Source organism: Miniopterus natalensis, chromosome 16 (assembly GCF_054644295.1).
Source record: "Miniopterus natalensis isolate mMinNat1 chromosome 16, mMinNat1.hap1, whole genome shotgun sequence".
In the NCBI taxonomy this organism is placed as follows: Eukaryota; Metazoa; Chordata; class Mammalia; order Chiroptera; family Miniopteridae; genus Miniopterus; species Miniopterus natalensis.
Window position 1 is genome coordinate 7,297,265 of NC_142096.1, and position 15,382 is coordinate 7,312,646.

The 15,382-nt window shown below is 48.6% G+C and overlaps 1 protein-coding gene across 2 annotated transcripts; it reads right to left on the reverse strand.

Annotated features, from left to right (window-relative positions):
• Positions 1 to 8,466: 8,466 nt before the first annotated feature.
• On the reverse strand, positions 8,467 to 14,874 carry KLF10 (KLF transcription factor 10). 2 transcript variants are annotated; one of them, XM_016198510.2, is made up of 4 exons: positions 14,752 to 14,874; positions 11,554 to 11,787; positions 10,532 to 11,447; positions 8,467 to 10,067 (listed from the first exon to the last, which is right to left on the reverse strand). In XM_016198510.2, the coding sequence occupies exons 1-4, from the start codon at positions 14,785 to 14,787 to the stop codon at positions 9,808 to 9,810; spliced, it is 1,446 nt and encodes a 481-aa protein (XP_016053996.2). In that variant the 5' UTR covers positions 14,788 to 14,874; the 3' UTR covers positions 8,467 to 9,807. The 2 variants fall into 2 exon arrangements, with proteins under 2 accessions (XP_016053996.2, XP_016053997.2); XM_016198511.2 differs by lacking the exon at positions 14,752 to 14,874 and adding an exon at positions 12,693 to 13,014.
• Positions 14,875 to 15,382: the final 508 nt, after the last annotated feature.

Sequence of the window (15,382 nt, forward strand, 5' to 3'; positions counted from 1 at the left end):
TGCAGTCATGTGCTGCTTAACAGTTTCAGTCAACAACAAACCACATATACGGTGGTGGTCCCATAAGATTATAAGGGAGCTGAAAAACTCCTATCGCCTAGTGACATAGCCATTGTCAGGTCCCAGCACAATGCATTACTGTTGTAACTGTCTAGGATAGTCAGGCTATCAGAAATTTGGGGGGGAGGGTACTCACCTGGGCCCCTCAGTGAGGTCCCCACAGACATTTTCCCTTTCTAAATTAATGTTATGACTAGACTGACCCTGTGGTTTTTACTATGATTTCAAGGTGTTCTTCATTGGGAAACTGAAGAAATAAAGAATTTATTACTTACAGGCCCTGCATGGTACAAAAAATGTCAGAGGCCACACAGCAAGGTGGCAGGAAGTGTGGGGGACAGAGAGAGAGAAAGTGCACATGCACATTTGAGCATGGGGTTCTCCGGTAGGCAGTTGGAGAGACATGAGCAGAGCAAAGGGCCAGATACAGAAGGTCACCAGGGCAGAAAGCCCTGGTTGCCTAGCAATGGACAGCACTGGGAAAACAAGGACCTCGCCCCCAGGGCGACCTTTCCTCCCCCAGCCTATTGCTGGTCATGGGGTTTAGACCCCCTTGGAGGAGGAACATGGGGCAGAAGAGTGGCCTCATTAGACTCCTACTCCCTCAAGCATTACCCCCTAAGGACAACATCTAGGCCTCAGCCGTGTGTCAGCTCCAGGCCCAGAAAAGCCGCAAAACCAGACAAGCGCCACCGTGGCTGACATCAGGACCAGTGGCATGGACTAATGACCCCGGCCCTGGTGCAGGCCCATTGGGATCCGCCCCTGAAGCCTCTAGATAACACCCTCGAGACAAGAGACCCAGTGTGGCTCCCTGTGTGGAGCACACCTGTGCTTTTCTCCACCACCTTGCCCCAGGCATGTTTTCCTGGCTCCAAGGGCCCTTCTTCTGCCTTTGTAACCTGTTTCCTGAGCTCATTTCTTCTACCTGTGACTTTCTAAATACATTTTCTTATAGTTTGAGCTCTTTCTTAGCTCGAACCTAAGTACTGAGGTTGCTGAACCGAGGTCCGGTGGGACTCCTCCAGCCTAACACCTGGTGCTGTTCTCACCACCAGCAGTTCTACTTGGGGTTCGACTTTAATTGGAGTTAAGCTTGAAAATAAGAGAATTTAAAGCTAGGGAAAATTAAAAAACAAGTATCCCAAATAATCAGTTACCTAAATCAAGATCTAGAAAACAAAGGAGGCTGGGGAACACCGGGGAGGAGGCCCGGCTCTTTACCTAATGGTGGTGCTAGCAATGGTTCACTGAGATCGCCCCTTGGAGTTGGATGCCTCATCAGTGCAGTACAAAGACATAAGCCCACGGTCAGGGCTTATATTACACAATTACTCACGTTTGTGGTGATGCTGATGTAAACAAAGCTACTGTTGGCCAGTCCTATAAAAGCACAGCACATACAATTACTGTAGCAGGTAATCCCATCTAGGTTTGTGTCCCTGCACCCTGGTGTTTACACAACTATGAAATAGCCTAAGGATGCACTTCTCAGAACTCTCCCTTTGTTCAGGGGCATAAGACTGTACAGCATGAAGTTAAAGGACTATAGCAGAGGTTTGGGGGACTTATCAAGTCTCAAAGCCCTTCTCTTCACAGCCTGAGTGCTAAGCCAAATGAGAAACATAACAAAGGAGTGAGGCATTTGGGGTCAAAAATATCACCCTTGTTAAGTTGGAATTGGAAAAGCTGGCCTTTATGTGCAGGCAGGCACGCCCACTCGGCTGTAGGAGCAAAACTTGTCGTCCTTGTTGGAAACTAGCACCCAAGAAATAGCAAAAAGGAAGAGCCTGGGTTTCACCTTCCAAATCACAAAACTTCAGGGAGTGAGGCACCAGAGGGAGACTAGCAGGAGCTCATAGTCCATGGAAGTGCTGTCCCACGGGAGGAAGCATCCACAATGAGAGGTGGAAACAGAGGCGGGAGACTGCTGGGGAGGGGTGGGAAGGTTAGGGTGTCTCCCAGGAGGGAGAGCGCTGGGCCCTTAGTCCTAAGGGTTTTAAGGGAGGAGGTTTTAGGGGCGGTCCTAGGAGAGGCTCTCAATAGGATATTCTGCAGCTTTCCAGGTGTGTCCTTTCAGGGTTGTGGTCTCCACTGATTGATCAGTTGGTGCCTGGTCGGGGTCATTATCTCAGGCAGCTGATCCTGAGGTCAGCTGTGGCTAGTTTTTGTTGCTTTTCTGGGCCTGAAGCTGAAACACAGCTGAGGCCAAGAGGTTATCTCTAGGGAGGAAAGGTTAGAGGGTCCAAACTACATGACCAGTGATGTGCTAGGGGAGGGAAGGCCACCTTGGGGGTGAGGTCCCGCCCTACAATTGCCCCTTGCTAGGCACCCGGAGCTTTGCACCTGGTGAGCTTCTGTACCTGGCCCATCTGCTCATGTCTGTCTAACTGCCAACCACAATAGGACCTGGGCTTGGAAGGATTTCACCCGAAGGACAACTGGTGAAACCAGATCTGTTAGCACACACAAGCACGTGAAGCAGACCTTGAAACTTCCCTAAGAGAAAATGTCCGATGGTAGATTGGCCAGTGTTTGCCACGGACAAAGGGGACCAGGTAAGAGATGCTATCAGTATATATCTGGTTTGGCCTAAGGGAGGATCCTTCCTCCCCTTGGAGCCTGAACTTCTTGTCCTGGATAAGGACCCTACCCCATGTGACAGAAACTGGCAGCTATTCCCCAAATCGGCTTTCAGTTAGGTTACATTTTCCAGTGTCTCTTATAATTAGGTGTAGCCCTGTGACTAATTTCTGGCCAATGGAAAGTGGCACAAGAGATGCACTATAGCGTGGCGGGCGGTTGAGCATCGACCTATGATCGAGGAGATCGCAGTTCGATTCCCGGTCAGGGCACATGCCTGGGTTGTGGGCTCCATCCCCAGTCGGGGGCGTGCAGGAGGCAGCCGATCAATGATTCTCATCACTGATGTTTCTGTGTCTCCCTCTCTTTCTCTCTCTCTCCTTTCCTCTCTGAAATCAATAAAGATATATATATATTTAAAATAACATTAGATTTTTTTTAAAAAAAGAGATGCACTATATCCAGGTATGCCCCTGTAGTGGAATGATGCCCCCCTCAATTCATGTTCACCCAGAACCTCAGAATGTGACTTAAAAAAAATGATTTTCTATACCCACAGAATACTTATGACACAAAATATGGGATGGGAGTGGGGGGTAGTTCCCACACCAACCAATTGTACAGTTTTCAAAAACCACCAACTGGGTATCCTATGATTTAACTCAATTCTGACACTAACTGCCTGGAGTTAGCACAGACCCCACAGGTTAAGGGCTCAATCCCACAAGACTGCCCCCAAGTTCAGATGCCAATCACAAGTCCCAAGTTGTCACCATTATTTCTGTCTTAGGGGACACAAAGAAGGAGGGAAGGGGGGACCTGGAGTCCCAGTGATCGGTCAGATCAGAATGAGCAGGGCTAGAGGGTGGGGCTGGGTGCAGGAGAGGAAAGCAGAGGCTGGCACTGGGAATCCTGAGGAGGAACCCCAGGGTTTAGTCATGGAACCATGTTATGGGTTGAACTGTGCCCACCCCCACCCTCCAACATTCATATGGCCTAACCCCAGTACCTATGAATGTGACCTTATTTGGAAATGGGGTTGTTGCAAATGAAGTCATTTAAGTGGAGGTCATTAGGATGGGCCCTAATCCAATATGGTTGTTGCCCTTATAAAAAGGGGAAATGTGGACACAGAGATAGGCACACAGGGAGAACACCATGTGGGGATGAAGGCAGAGATGGGGCGATGTTTCTACGACCCAAAGAACACCAAAGATTACCAGGAAACCACCAGGAGCAAGGAAAGAGGCATGGAACAGATTCTCCCTCACAGCCCCCAGGAGGAACCTACCCTGCCAACACCTTGATCTCAGACATCTGGTCTGCAGAACTATAAGACAATAAACAGCTGTTGTTTAATCTACCCAGCCCGTGGAACTTTGTTACGGCAGCTCTGGCAAACCAATACAGACTCATTCCAAATGGTTCTAGGATGGGCTCTTCCCCTTTCCTGCCCTGAAAGGAACATGAACAGTGAGCAAGGTTCGTATATGTGCTGTGGAGAGGAAAGAGGCGTTTCTAGACAAGAGTTAATGTGAGCAGAAGCAAGCACGTCAGCATGCTATTGTAATGGGGAGGGAAGGGGGAGTTAGGTAACAATGCTAACATTTCTCGGGCATCTCCTGTGTTAAATCCATAATGTCCACCTATCCTTAGAACACATGGGTTTGAAGTTAGTATTAATATCATGTCCATGCTACACATGAGAAAAATGTGGCTCAGAGAAGTTAAACAATGTGCCCAAGATTAGGTAAGTGGGGAAGCCAGGGTTTAAAGCCAGGATCACAATAGTTTGTTTTCAACTTTCCAAGCAAAAGTTAAATCTCGCCCTGATCTTCCATTTGGCCTGCAATCAACCCATCAGGTGTTTAGCCTGGAGTTGGGCTGAGTTTCTTAGGACCAGCCTGACCTGAAGCAGTCCCTCCCTGTTAACCCCATTCCAAACACAGCCACTGGGTAGATACAGTGTTAAGCTAGCCAAACCAGAACAGAGGAGCCAAGTTCCTGATCCAAGTGTCTCCCACAGTGACTGGTGGCTACTGCTGTGTCCACCCAGGGTGCCTGCACACCAGCCAAAAGATTGAGCACAGCCACACTTACTCCCATCGAAAAGGATTGACTACGCAGGTGCCGAAGAAAGCCTGAAAACGAAACCGAACAATCCTTAAGACATTCAGATACAGAAAAAAGCGTTCAACAGCTCTTCACCCAAGCAACAGGCCTGGGGGGAAGCCAGCCTGTATCTCCAGCTTTAGCTCAAAGCATGGGACTCAGCTATCTTGCCTGATCTCAGAGTTTTTATGATGAAACAGCATGTGTCACTCCAAAATCTGTGCTTATAAAATCCTCCATGAGAACCCCCTTTTTGGTCCCTTGCAGCAGAGACCCCAAGTAGGTCAGTCTTGTACCCAGGCTCCCGTGGCTGGGGCACTGGAAATGTGGACATCTTCATTCTCATGAGCACTTACATATCATGCTATGTGCCAGGCATTCCCAGTGCTTTATGTCCTGACTCACTTCAGCCTCACACTTAATCCCGACTTGCCCTAAATCACACCAGTAAATGGTGGAATGAGGGTTTGAAAGCCAATGGTTCCGAGTTTGTGTTTTTAACCACCTTTCCACACGGCCTTCTTAAAATAGGTAGAGAGGATCACCTTTTTACCAATTTAGCATTTACAATACCCTCACCATCAAAACCAGGCAACTACAAAGCCACTGTAATCAAAACAGCCTGGTACTGGCACAAGAACAGACATACAGATCAGAGGAACAGAAGTGAGAACCCAGAAATCGACCCAAGCCGTTATGCTCAATTAATATTTAACAAAGGAGGCAAGAACATACCACGGAGTAAAGACAGTCTCTCCAATAAATAGTGTTGGGAAAATTGGACAGGTACATGCAAAAAAAAAAAAAAAGAAACTAGACCACCAACTTACACCATGCACAAAAATAAACTCAAAATGGATAAAAGACTTAAATGTAAGACGTGAAACCATAAAAATCCTAGAAGAAAATGTAGGCAGCAAAATCTCAGACATTTCTCATAGCAATATGTTTGCTGATACATCTCCTAGGGCAAGGGAAACAAAGGAAAAAAACAAATGGAACTGCACAAAATAAAAAGCTTCTGCACAGCAAAAGCAACCATCAACAAAATGAAAAGGGAACCCGCTGTCTGGGAGAACATACTTGCCAATGATACATCTGATAAGGGGTTAATATATGATATATATAAGGAACTCATATAACTTAACAAAATATATAAGAAACTCATACAACTTAACAAAAGGACAAACAATCCAATTAAAAAATGGGCAAAGGACCTAAATAGACATTTCTCCAAAGAGGACACACAGATGGCCAAGAGACACATGAAAAAAATGCTCAAAATCACTAATCATCAGAGAGATGCAAATTAAAACGACAATGAGCCTGGCCAGTGTGGCTCAGAGGTTGAGCATCCACCCAGGATCCAGGAAATTGCAGTTCGATTCTCAGTCAGGGCACATGCCCGGGTTTCGGGCTCAATCCCCAGTAAGGGGCATGTTGGAAGCAGCTGATCAAGGACTCTCTCATCATTGATGTTTCCATTTCTCTCTCTCCCTCTCACTTCCTCTCTCTGAAATCAATAAAGACATATTTTTTTTAAAAAGAAAAAAAAAATTAAAACGACAATGAGATATCACCTCACACCTGTCAGAGTGGCTACCATCAACAAATGACAAGCGCTGGCAAGGGCGTGGAAAAAAAGGAACCCTAGGACACTGCTGGTGGGAGTGCAGACTGGTGCAGCCACTATGGGAAGCAGTGTGGAGTTTCCTCAAAAAATTAAAAATCGAACTGCCATTTGACCCAGTGATCCCCCTTCTAGAAATATATCCTAAGAACCCCAACATACCAAGCAGAAAGAACTTATGTGCCATGTTCATAGCAGCGCAATTGACAATAGCTAAGATGTGGAAACAGCCCAAGTGCCCATCAGTAGATGAGTGGATAAAAAAGCTATGGTTCATTTGCACCGTGGAATACTACGCAGCTGTAAAGAAGGATTTCTTACCCTTTGGGACAGCATGGAGGGACCTGGAGAGTATTATGCTAAGTGAAATAAGCCAGGCAGAGAAAGACAAGTACCACATGATTTTACTCATATGTGGAATCTAATGAACAAAATAAACTGATGAACAAAATAGATCCAGAGACATAGAAGCATGGAACAGACTGAGGGATCTTAGAGGGAAGGTGGGGATGGGGGAGTGGGTGGGGAGAGATTAATCAAAGAACTCAGATGCATAAATGCATAACCCAGGGACACAGACAATGGTATGGGGAAGGACTGGGGGTGGGGCAGAGGGGATCAACAGGGGAAAAAGAGGGATATCTATAGTACTTTCAACAATAAAGATAAATCTCACACACACACACACAAACAGGCATAAGGCAGCCGTGGTCAGATCTATGTTCTTTCGTTCCTCCTCCTTAGAGCTGCGAAGTACAAAACGCTGGGAGGTCACCTGCTCCCTCTTCCCTGCTTTTCCTCAGCACCTCCCTTAGGATCCCATGCTCCAGTCTTCTCCCCACACATAAGGCGCTTCAGGTGAAGAGTAGATTATCCCCATTAAGAACTTGTGAATCTCAAAATTAAGGCCTAATTCCGGAAGGTGCCATGATTACCTGGGAGGCATCATCGCAATTATTGTTTGATCACTTCCCCTTTGTCTCCACCAGCTCAGCCAGGGCGATGGGTGTGTGAAGGGGGAGGGCTCCGGCAGCTTGCTGCTTCTAGGTGAGCCAGGCGGGCACTACCAGCCGCCTTGCAGCAGGGCTGCTTTGTTCAGGGTCCAGGACCAGGGACTTGTCCCTTCTTAGTTATGCAAATATAAGGTGTCAGTTGTGGTGGGGGAAGAGGTGTCACGGGTCCTTTTGTTCTTTAAAGTCACCATTTACAGCTCCTAGCTCTTTTTACTGATGAGTGACTAGCAAGTGGTTCCTCTTCATAGGTGGATTAACGTTCATGAAGCTTAAGTACCAGTATGTTTATTGCGGTTAAGGTACTACTTAGCTCGCCGGCGTGCCCGTTTGAGTATCGACCTATAATCAGGAGATCATGGCTCGATCCCCACTGCGGTGCGTGCAGGAGGCAGCCAATCAATGACTCTCTCTCTCCAAAATCAATAAAGATATACATATTTTAAAAAGGTATTATTTAATGGTCTGAGCAAATCTAACTTCTGGAGGAGGACAATTTACTCTAACGTCAGGTATCTTTCCATTTGCCACAGCAGTCTCATTGCTTATAATTATTCACTGTGGTGTTTCCTTTAACTTAATGCTACTTAACAAGATTTTGCTGAGCCAGAGCTATAGCTCAACCACAAATCATCAAAATGTACAAGACTGTTTAAAAATTAAAATGTAGCCCAGCCGGGCGTGGCTCAGCCGTTGAGCGTCGACCTGGGATCCAGGTGATTAGGGTTCGATTCCCAGTCAGGGCACATGCCAGGGTTGTGGGCTCGATCAATGACTCTCTCTCATCATTGATGTTTCTATCTCTCTCTCCCTCTCCTTTCCTCTGAAATCAATAAAGATATATTAAAAAAAAAAAAATGTATTGGGTAGGCTCTTACATTAGCTCAATGAACAGATACCTGGCTTCATTTTGTATATATTCTCTAAATAGATTCATGTTAAAGATACATTCCTACAGTTCTAAATTGGAATGAGGCCATTAGAAAAATTCAGACACTAAGTCCTTTGATAGTACCAAAAATGATTAATGTCAAGGTTAGAGAATGGTTTTCAACAAATGCAATCAACCAATTATAAATACCAAAGGAAATTCTTTATTGTAAACAAGATATAAAGTACAACAAAAGAAATATTGTGCAAATTGTAAATCACAAGGATTTCTTATTTATTAAAAGAAAACTTTTCCAAGGGTCTAAGAGCTTGGATGTCAGAAATCTAGACCCGATAGAGAGAAATGTTAAATGGGTAGATATGGGGACCCTTTTCACTGTGTATTTTAAACAATTTACTTTTGTTTCACCACTGTGTATATCACCCACTACACAACAGAAGAGAACAGAAATACTGTTAACAAGAGTGAATGTTCTAGTAACTTTTCTACACATCTAGTTCCACATCCCCCCATAAACCTCCTATAAATTAACAGGACAATATCTGTCCTCTTGTGAATAATGGTCATTAACTTTCTAATTCAATAAAGCTCATGTTATAGCCTCATAACATAAGGGTATTTTACTGATGACATAAGCCATCTTTTTCAAGGAGTTATCTAAAATTCTTGATATCCCTTCTTTACAATATATATTTTCATCTTTGAAATTTTTTTCTAAACAAAGTGCAGTGTATCTTAGTTTCTAGAGAAAACACATTGGTATACAATTTTCAAATCTACACAAGAAACTGCAGGCAAACTAAAGTTCAAAGCATAATAAAATGCCTAGATATAGTTATCTGTTAAACTTTCAAAACAAAAATGCAAAAAAAATCGCAGCTACACTTCAAAGGAATTAAATTATTTGAGGATTCCAAATCTTTGGGTCCTCTTTAGCAATATACAGCTAACCAATTCCAAATGTCAGCAACAATGTAAAAATGCTAGGACTATTTAACAACTACATCCACAAAGTTGACTGGAAAGACTAGGAATAGTAAACAAGATAACTCTAGGAAAAGATGACAATATTTGTAATTATAAAAATCGATCTTGTATCTCCATCTCTGTACCGTAATGTTGATTTCCAGTCTCTACACTCTTGAAACCAGTGCTTTAGAAGAATCACATTGAAAAGTTGGTCTCAACTATAAATGGCAAAAGTAACAAATTGTGCACATAAATTCAAAATCTGTGCTGCCTGTGCTGACCTCATCCGAAACCTTCAAAAAATATTTAAAGGAATAAAAGCTTTCTCGTGTCTCTTATGTGATATGAAATGAATCCTGCGACTCTGTGACATGCCTGTGACCATAGCACTTCTTGTCATCTAACCCAGTCTGGGCCTTCTCCCCAAGCTGTGGAGCTTCTGCTTTCAGCCGGCACTGGAGGGCCACAGGCTTGCAGTGGAAGCATTCTTGTATCACCACTGGCTCCCAGCTGTGACCAAAGTTAGTTTTTACTCTTCACCTTCCGAGCCATCACTGTGCGGGAGCAGTGTTTGGAGGTAGGGCAATGTCGTTCAACTTGCTCACTTCCATCTGCCAGTTTGGTAGCTTCTTGGCTGACAGATGACGTCGGGCATGCTTGGTCAAATGGTCACTTCTCATGAACCGCCGGTCACACATGGGACAGGCGAATTTCTTCTCACCTGTGTGGGTTCGTCGGTGTCTAGACAGTTCATCAGAACGGGCAAACCTCCTTTCACAATCTTTCCAGCTACAGCTAAAAGGTTTTTCTCCTGAAATAAAAAATTCAGATTATCGTTACTACGTGTTTACCAAATCACTGTGAATGACACATTTAATTACATCTAGATATACATTTTAAATATAAAAGCTGTTAAATTAATAAACTGTCAAGTAAGTACTATGTGTGTATGCACTATTTTTAACTTTCACTGTCACCTTTATAAGTCTTTCCTTTATAAAAGCCCAAAACAGTAAAGTTTCTGGACTTTAACTATGATACAAAGGCTTTAAAGGTAATTTATTAAAGTAGTTACTGAAGACATTTAAAGAACCATCATTTGAAAAACTAAAACAAAATACCCTAATGAAATCTTTTCAAGGAGCTTGCACAGGTAGGTATCACCCACTGAATTGACTAACATGGCAAGTTCTTCCTTAATATGCCTGGTTTATAGCTGTGATCACTGCCCCCAAAACATCTATATTTCTGACATAAATAAGAAGTCACTGGTACCTGTATGCGTTCTCATGTGGGCCTTCAGATGAGAACTTTTAAAATACGTCTTGCCACATCCTGGATGGCTACAGATGTGACTTCTTATCCTAGATGAGTCGATCTGAGGAGTGACTTTTGCTGCCGAAGGGGAAAACCCTGGAGCAGGGGCAATGGGAGAGAGTCTGGTGCCATTTGGGCTCACTACTGGAGGCTTTGGATTCTGGACAACGGGCTGGGGTACGACAAACATGACAGCACCTTTGGGCACCTGAGGACCCATGAACACAAGAGGTGGGCAGACAGCTGGTGGCTGACTGGGTGGAGTGCTGGGAACAACTGTTGTCACAACAGGGTTGTTTGCAGGGAGGGGAACCATCTGACAGATGACTGGCATAGGTGGCACTCCTCCTGCTGATACTGCTGCAGGTGGAGAAACCAATACTGATTTTTGTTGGGGGGACACAGGAGCTGGCTGAGATCTACAGATGACTGTCTCTGAGGAAGGCACAGAAAAGTCATAAAGTACAGCACTTGCTTTCTCATCAACATCTGCTACTGTGTTTCTCTCACATTTGGCTCTGTTTGGTGACACAGCTGCACAAGGTAAGTTTTTTCTTGTAGCCTCAACATTTAGGTGGGCTCTTCTTCGAAAAGAATTGTCCTGACAGTTGAGGATGCTGGCTGCTTTCACTGGGCAGGACTGGTGGTTACACAGCTGGGCATCAGCTGTATGACGAATCACACTTGTTGCCTGAGCCTTAGGGAGTTTGGGAACAGGTCCTGGGCTTTTCTCTTCCTCTTTGAAAGATGCAGTAATGTGAGGCTTGGAAGTATCTGAGAATGATTTGAAGTGTCCAGTAGATGGGGCTGGTGCGATCAGATTTGACACTTGAGAGGGTTCAAAGTCGGAAGGACTGTAAGGTGGAGTTAAACACTACAAAGAGAAATATATAGGCAACAGTGTGAGAAATTTAAAGTAGAGTTCATTGTATAAATTATAAGAAATTAAATCATTCATTCACCTTAAAAACAATACTTACAAATGCTGGGATTGTATGAAAATCGGGTGTACCAGGAAGCAAATTCTCTTCCTCTGACATATCAGATACAGGAGTAACAGGTCTGTTCTCAATGTATTTCTTAAAATCAGACTTCCAACTGCAGCTCATTGACATAAGTGCTTCTACAGCTTCAAAATCACTTTTCTCTGCAGTTTTATTCCAGGAATACATACTCTCTTTAGGTCTTTCAGAAATCATTTCCATTCTTTCCTCCTATAGAAACAAAAGAGTGAATGCTTATAAGCATATTTTTGCCATCCAAATAAGACCAGGACTCTGTACATTTAAAAAAATTTTTACTATTGACACAACCTTCCAAATTAAACATGAAATAATTCTTCTCTCTCCCCTACTCTGATAGTAATGGTAATAAAATCTTCCTCTCACATTTAGGCTTGAACCCTGATATCCTTGCCAGGTAGAGAGGAGCATGTGATTATCATTAAGGGGACCAAGGCCAAAGGCATCAATGCATTTGTGATCCAAAAAGAAGCACTTGGCTTAGAAGTTATATATTCTTTCCAGAGTAGCCACTTGCAACTGGGTTCAGACAAAATAACTAAGGAAAGGCTCTGCAAATGTTATCTTCTTTCAAGACTTTCTTAAAAATGAAGTGCAGTAGACAGAGCTCTGGCCTGTTCATATGGACCTTTGAAAAATGACTTCATACTTTGGGATAAAATCAACAGGATAAGGAATCTTCAGTCTCTTTAAAATTGGTATATTAGGTTATTTGAAATCTAATTTTTTTGATAACTTAGTTATCTATGGTAAAGTAAGATAAAGTGAAATATATAGAAAAATTCCAATATTTTAATTTTCAACTTTTTCATGTTTCTGTTTCATTTAACACAATGGTTTGCTACTCACAACTATGGTCAGCTAATGCAATAATACTAAAAAGTGGATAATCAGAAAATTTAATATTCTACTCAGAATTTACAAAAACCCTGGCCGCAAGGAGTCTGCAATAGTCAAAACAAAATATTTTAATGTTTTAAAGAACTTCTAGATGACAAGGGGACCGGACATGCTTTGTATTCATATATACAGCTCCTTCTATCAAGTGTTTAATGCTTTTTATTAAACTGCACTTTAAAAACAATGGTACTACCTACCGCCTCTCCCATTTTCCATTAACGTGATCCCATTCTTTCTCCCAAACTAGAGGTTGCGTAAAAACACCGAAAAAAAATTCTTTACGTTGCAAGGTATTATTCTCAACGCTCGTTTCTAAAAATGCGTAAACCCTTCGTGTTGAAATGCTTAGAAAACGAGCCATTGCTCTTGAAAAATATCGCTAACAATGCAACTGCATGACCGAGCGCGCCTTTATGGGGAAGCTGCAACGGGCAGCGCACGTATGTGTAGAAGCCCCAAGACGCCCAAGGAAAGAAAGGAGAGAGAGAAAAGGCAGGCGGGCAGCAGGAAGAGTGCGAGCGGGGAAGCGGAGCGGGGAGGGCAGGAAAGGGAGCGGGCGGGCGGGCGGGAGGAAGGGGAAGCGCGGGCGGAGGCGGGCGGCGGAGGCAGACGAGGGGCGGAGGCGGGCGGCGGGGGAGATCCTCGCTGGCGGGGACAGACGGATGGGGCCGCCCTAACCTCAATGAGGCTCGGGGGTGAGTCACTGGGAACATTCCTCGCGGCTCGCACGTCCCCGCATCCCTGCCCCCGCCATAGGCCTGCCGGCCGGCGGCCCGAGCCGGGATTGGCTGCGCCGCCAGGGCGGGGGCGGCGGGAGGAGGGGGCGAGGCATGTGAACAAAGCGTGATCAGCGGCTGCTCCCGGCAGCGCGGAAACGTGAACTGGGAATTGCCGCGCCGTCACCTTTCACCTACTTCCTGAGCTCCAGGGCCCCCGCCCTCGCCCAGCCCGGGGGAGGGGCCGCGGGCGCCGCCGCCAACCGCCCGGCAGTGCGCGCCGGGCCCGCGGGGAGGGGCGGGGCCGCAGGCGCCCGACTCCCGGAGCGCCCGCCCCTCCCAGCTCCCCGCGGTTCCCTTAGGAACCGACAGCGGGGCCGGGCCTCGCTCCCGCCCCTGGCGGAGGCCGGGGCTGGGTCACTCGGGGACGAGACGCTCCCCGGGTGCACCCGCTCCCGGCCCACCCCCGACCTCCGCCTCAGCGGCCGGAGGAGGAGCCGGGTCCCCGCGGAAACCCGGCCTCCGCCCCCTCCCGGCGGAAGCCCCCGGGGATCCGGCAGAGCCCTCGGTGCTTCCCTCCCACGCCGCCCGGGGGACCTCAGACCACCCGGCCTCTCCCCGCAGGCGCGGCGCACCCTCCCCTGAATGCGGCTCCCCGCGCGTCTCCACGGGATCCCAGACGTGCAGCCCCCGCAGGCCCCGGGCTGCAGACGCGCGGCCCCACGGCCTGCGGCTCCCGCCTAGACACGGCCCCAGCGGCTCGCGGCCCCTGCTCCCGCCACCCCCTCCCCGCCCCTCTGCTCGGTCTCGCTCTCCACCCTCCCCTCCCCGAGGCGGCTCCCCACCCCCTCCAAGGGGTTCGCAGGAGGCGGCCACCTGCCCCGCCGAGGATGAGGAGCCCCCTGCAGTCGTCCGAGGGTCAACTTCTCGTGCCCCTCCTCGGCGGTCTGAGGCCAGCGTGCCATCCTCCCGCATCCTCGCCGGCGCCCTCTCCCCGCCCCCGGATATCTGAGCAGCCCCCATCCTGCGAGCCACCGTCCAGACCCCCGAGAGCGGGTCCCCCCTCCTGTGAACACCCCGCCCCTCAAACGCTCGCGAGCAGCCCCCTGCCACCCTGGGTCGCAGTCCTGATCCAGGAGGAGGCATCTCCCCGGCGCCAGGTGCAGGGTGGCCCCCTAATCCCCCCCCCATCCTTGCTGCCAGGGCAGCGGCCCCCTCCTCACTCTTCCCGCCCCTCCGGTCATCCTCTCCCTCACTCGCTCGAGTCTCTCAGTGGCGCTGCCCCCTCCCCTCTTTACACCGCGGGCGAGACCCGTCTCCCCCTGGGCTCCACATCCCGGGCCGCCTCTCCTGACCCCTGGCGACACGCACGCCCTCACCGAAGCCCCGTCTGCAGACAGGAAACCCGCGCCTCCCCCGCGCCCCCGCTGCAGCCCGGGTCCTCAGGCGCGGCCGATCTTAGGGGCTCGGGGTGCGCGCCCCCGCCGGCCCCTCGGACGTGGCGAGTCAGGGAAGGACAGGGCATTCCCAGGTGACTCACCGCAGCCTGCTGGAGCGCAGCGCCCAAGTTGAGCATGGTTGGCTGCGGGCCGCGGGCGGCGAGCTGACTGGCTGCTCGTCTGCTCGGCCACAGACTGGCGCGCGGAGACACTCGACGTCGCTCCCGCCGCCGCCGCCGCGCTCCGCGCCGTCTGCCCCCTCCCCATTCAGGTAGCCGCTCCGCCCGCCGCGCGCCGCGGGCGGGGGTGGGGCGGAGCCGGGGCGGAGCCTGAGGCCGGCCAATCGGCGGCAAAGGTGTGTGAGGTGCCGGCCAATAGGCTCGCGGGGCCACGCGTGATCAGCGGCTGCCCGGCGGCGTGAAGCCTGTGTCAGTGGAGCGTGTACACAGTCCCCGGCTGCGTGTGGCCGCGGCCCGAGGGACTCCCGCCGCCACCTGACTCGGTGGCACCCCCCATCGCTCGCCCACCCCCCAGCCCGTCGTCCCCCAGCCCCCGCCCCCGGCGTAGGGGGCGGTGCCAAGGGCGGGGGCCCAGGCGGAGGCGCGGCGGCGGCCCGCCCAGCCACTGCGGAGGGCCGGTCCCACGTGGGTGGCGAGGAGGGATGCCCACTCTGCCGCGTCCCCTTGGCACGGGGCCCCGAGTCGGCCCGCCGCGGGGTGGGCGGGACGCCAG

Bases quoted from the DNA above. Each gene is read 5' to 3' on its own strand.
- KLF10 (XM_016198510.2), bottom strand. From the start codon at position 14,787: ATGCTCAACTTGGGCGCTGCGCTCCAGCAGGCTGCG. The intron at 11,788-14,751 runs GTGAGTCACCTG...TTGTTTCTATAG, and splicing joins CTGCGCTCCAGCAGGCTGCG to GAGGAAAGAATGGAAATGAT. The intron at 11,448-11,553 runs GTAAGTATTGTT...TTCTCTTTGTAG, and splicing joins TTCATACAATCCCAGCATTT to TGTTTAACTCCACCTTACAG.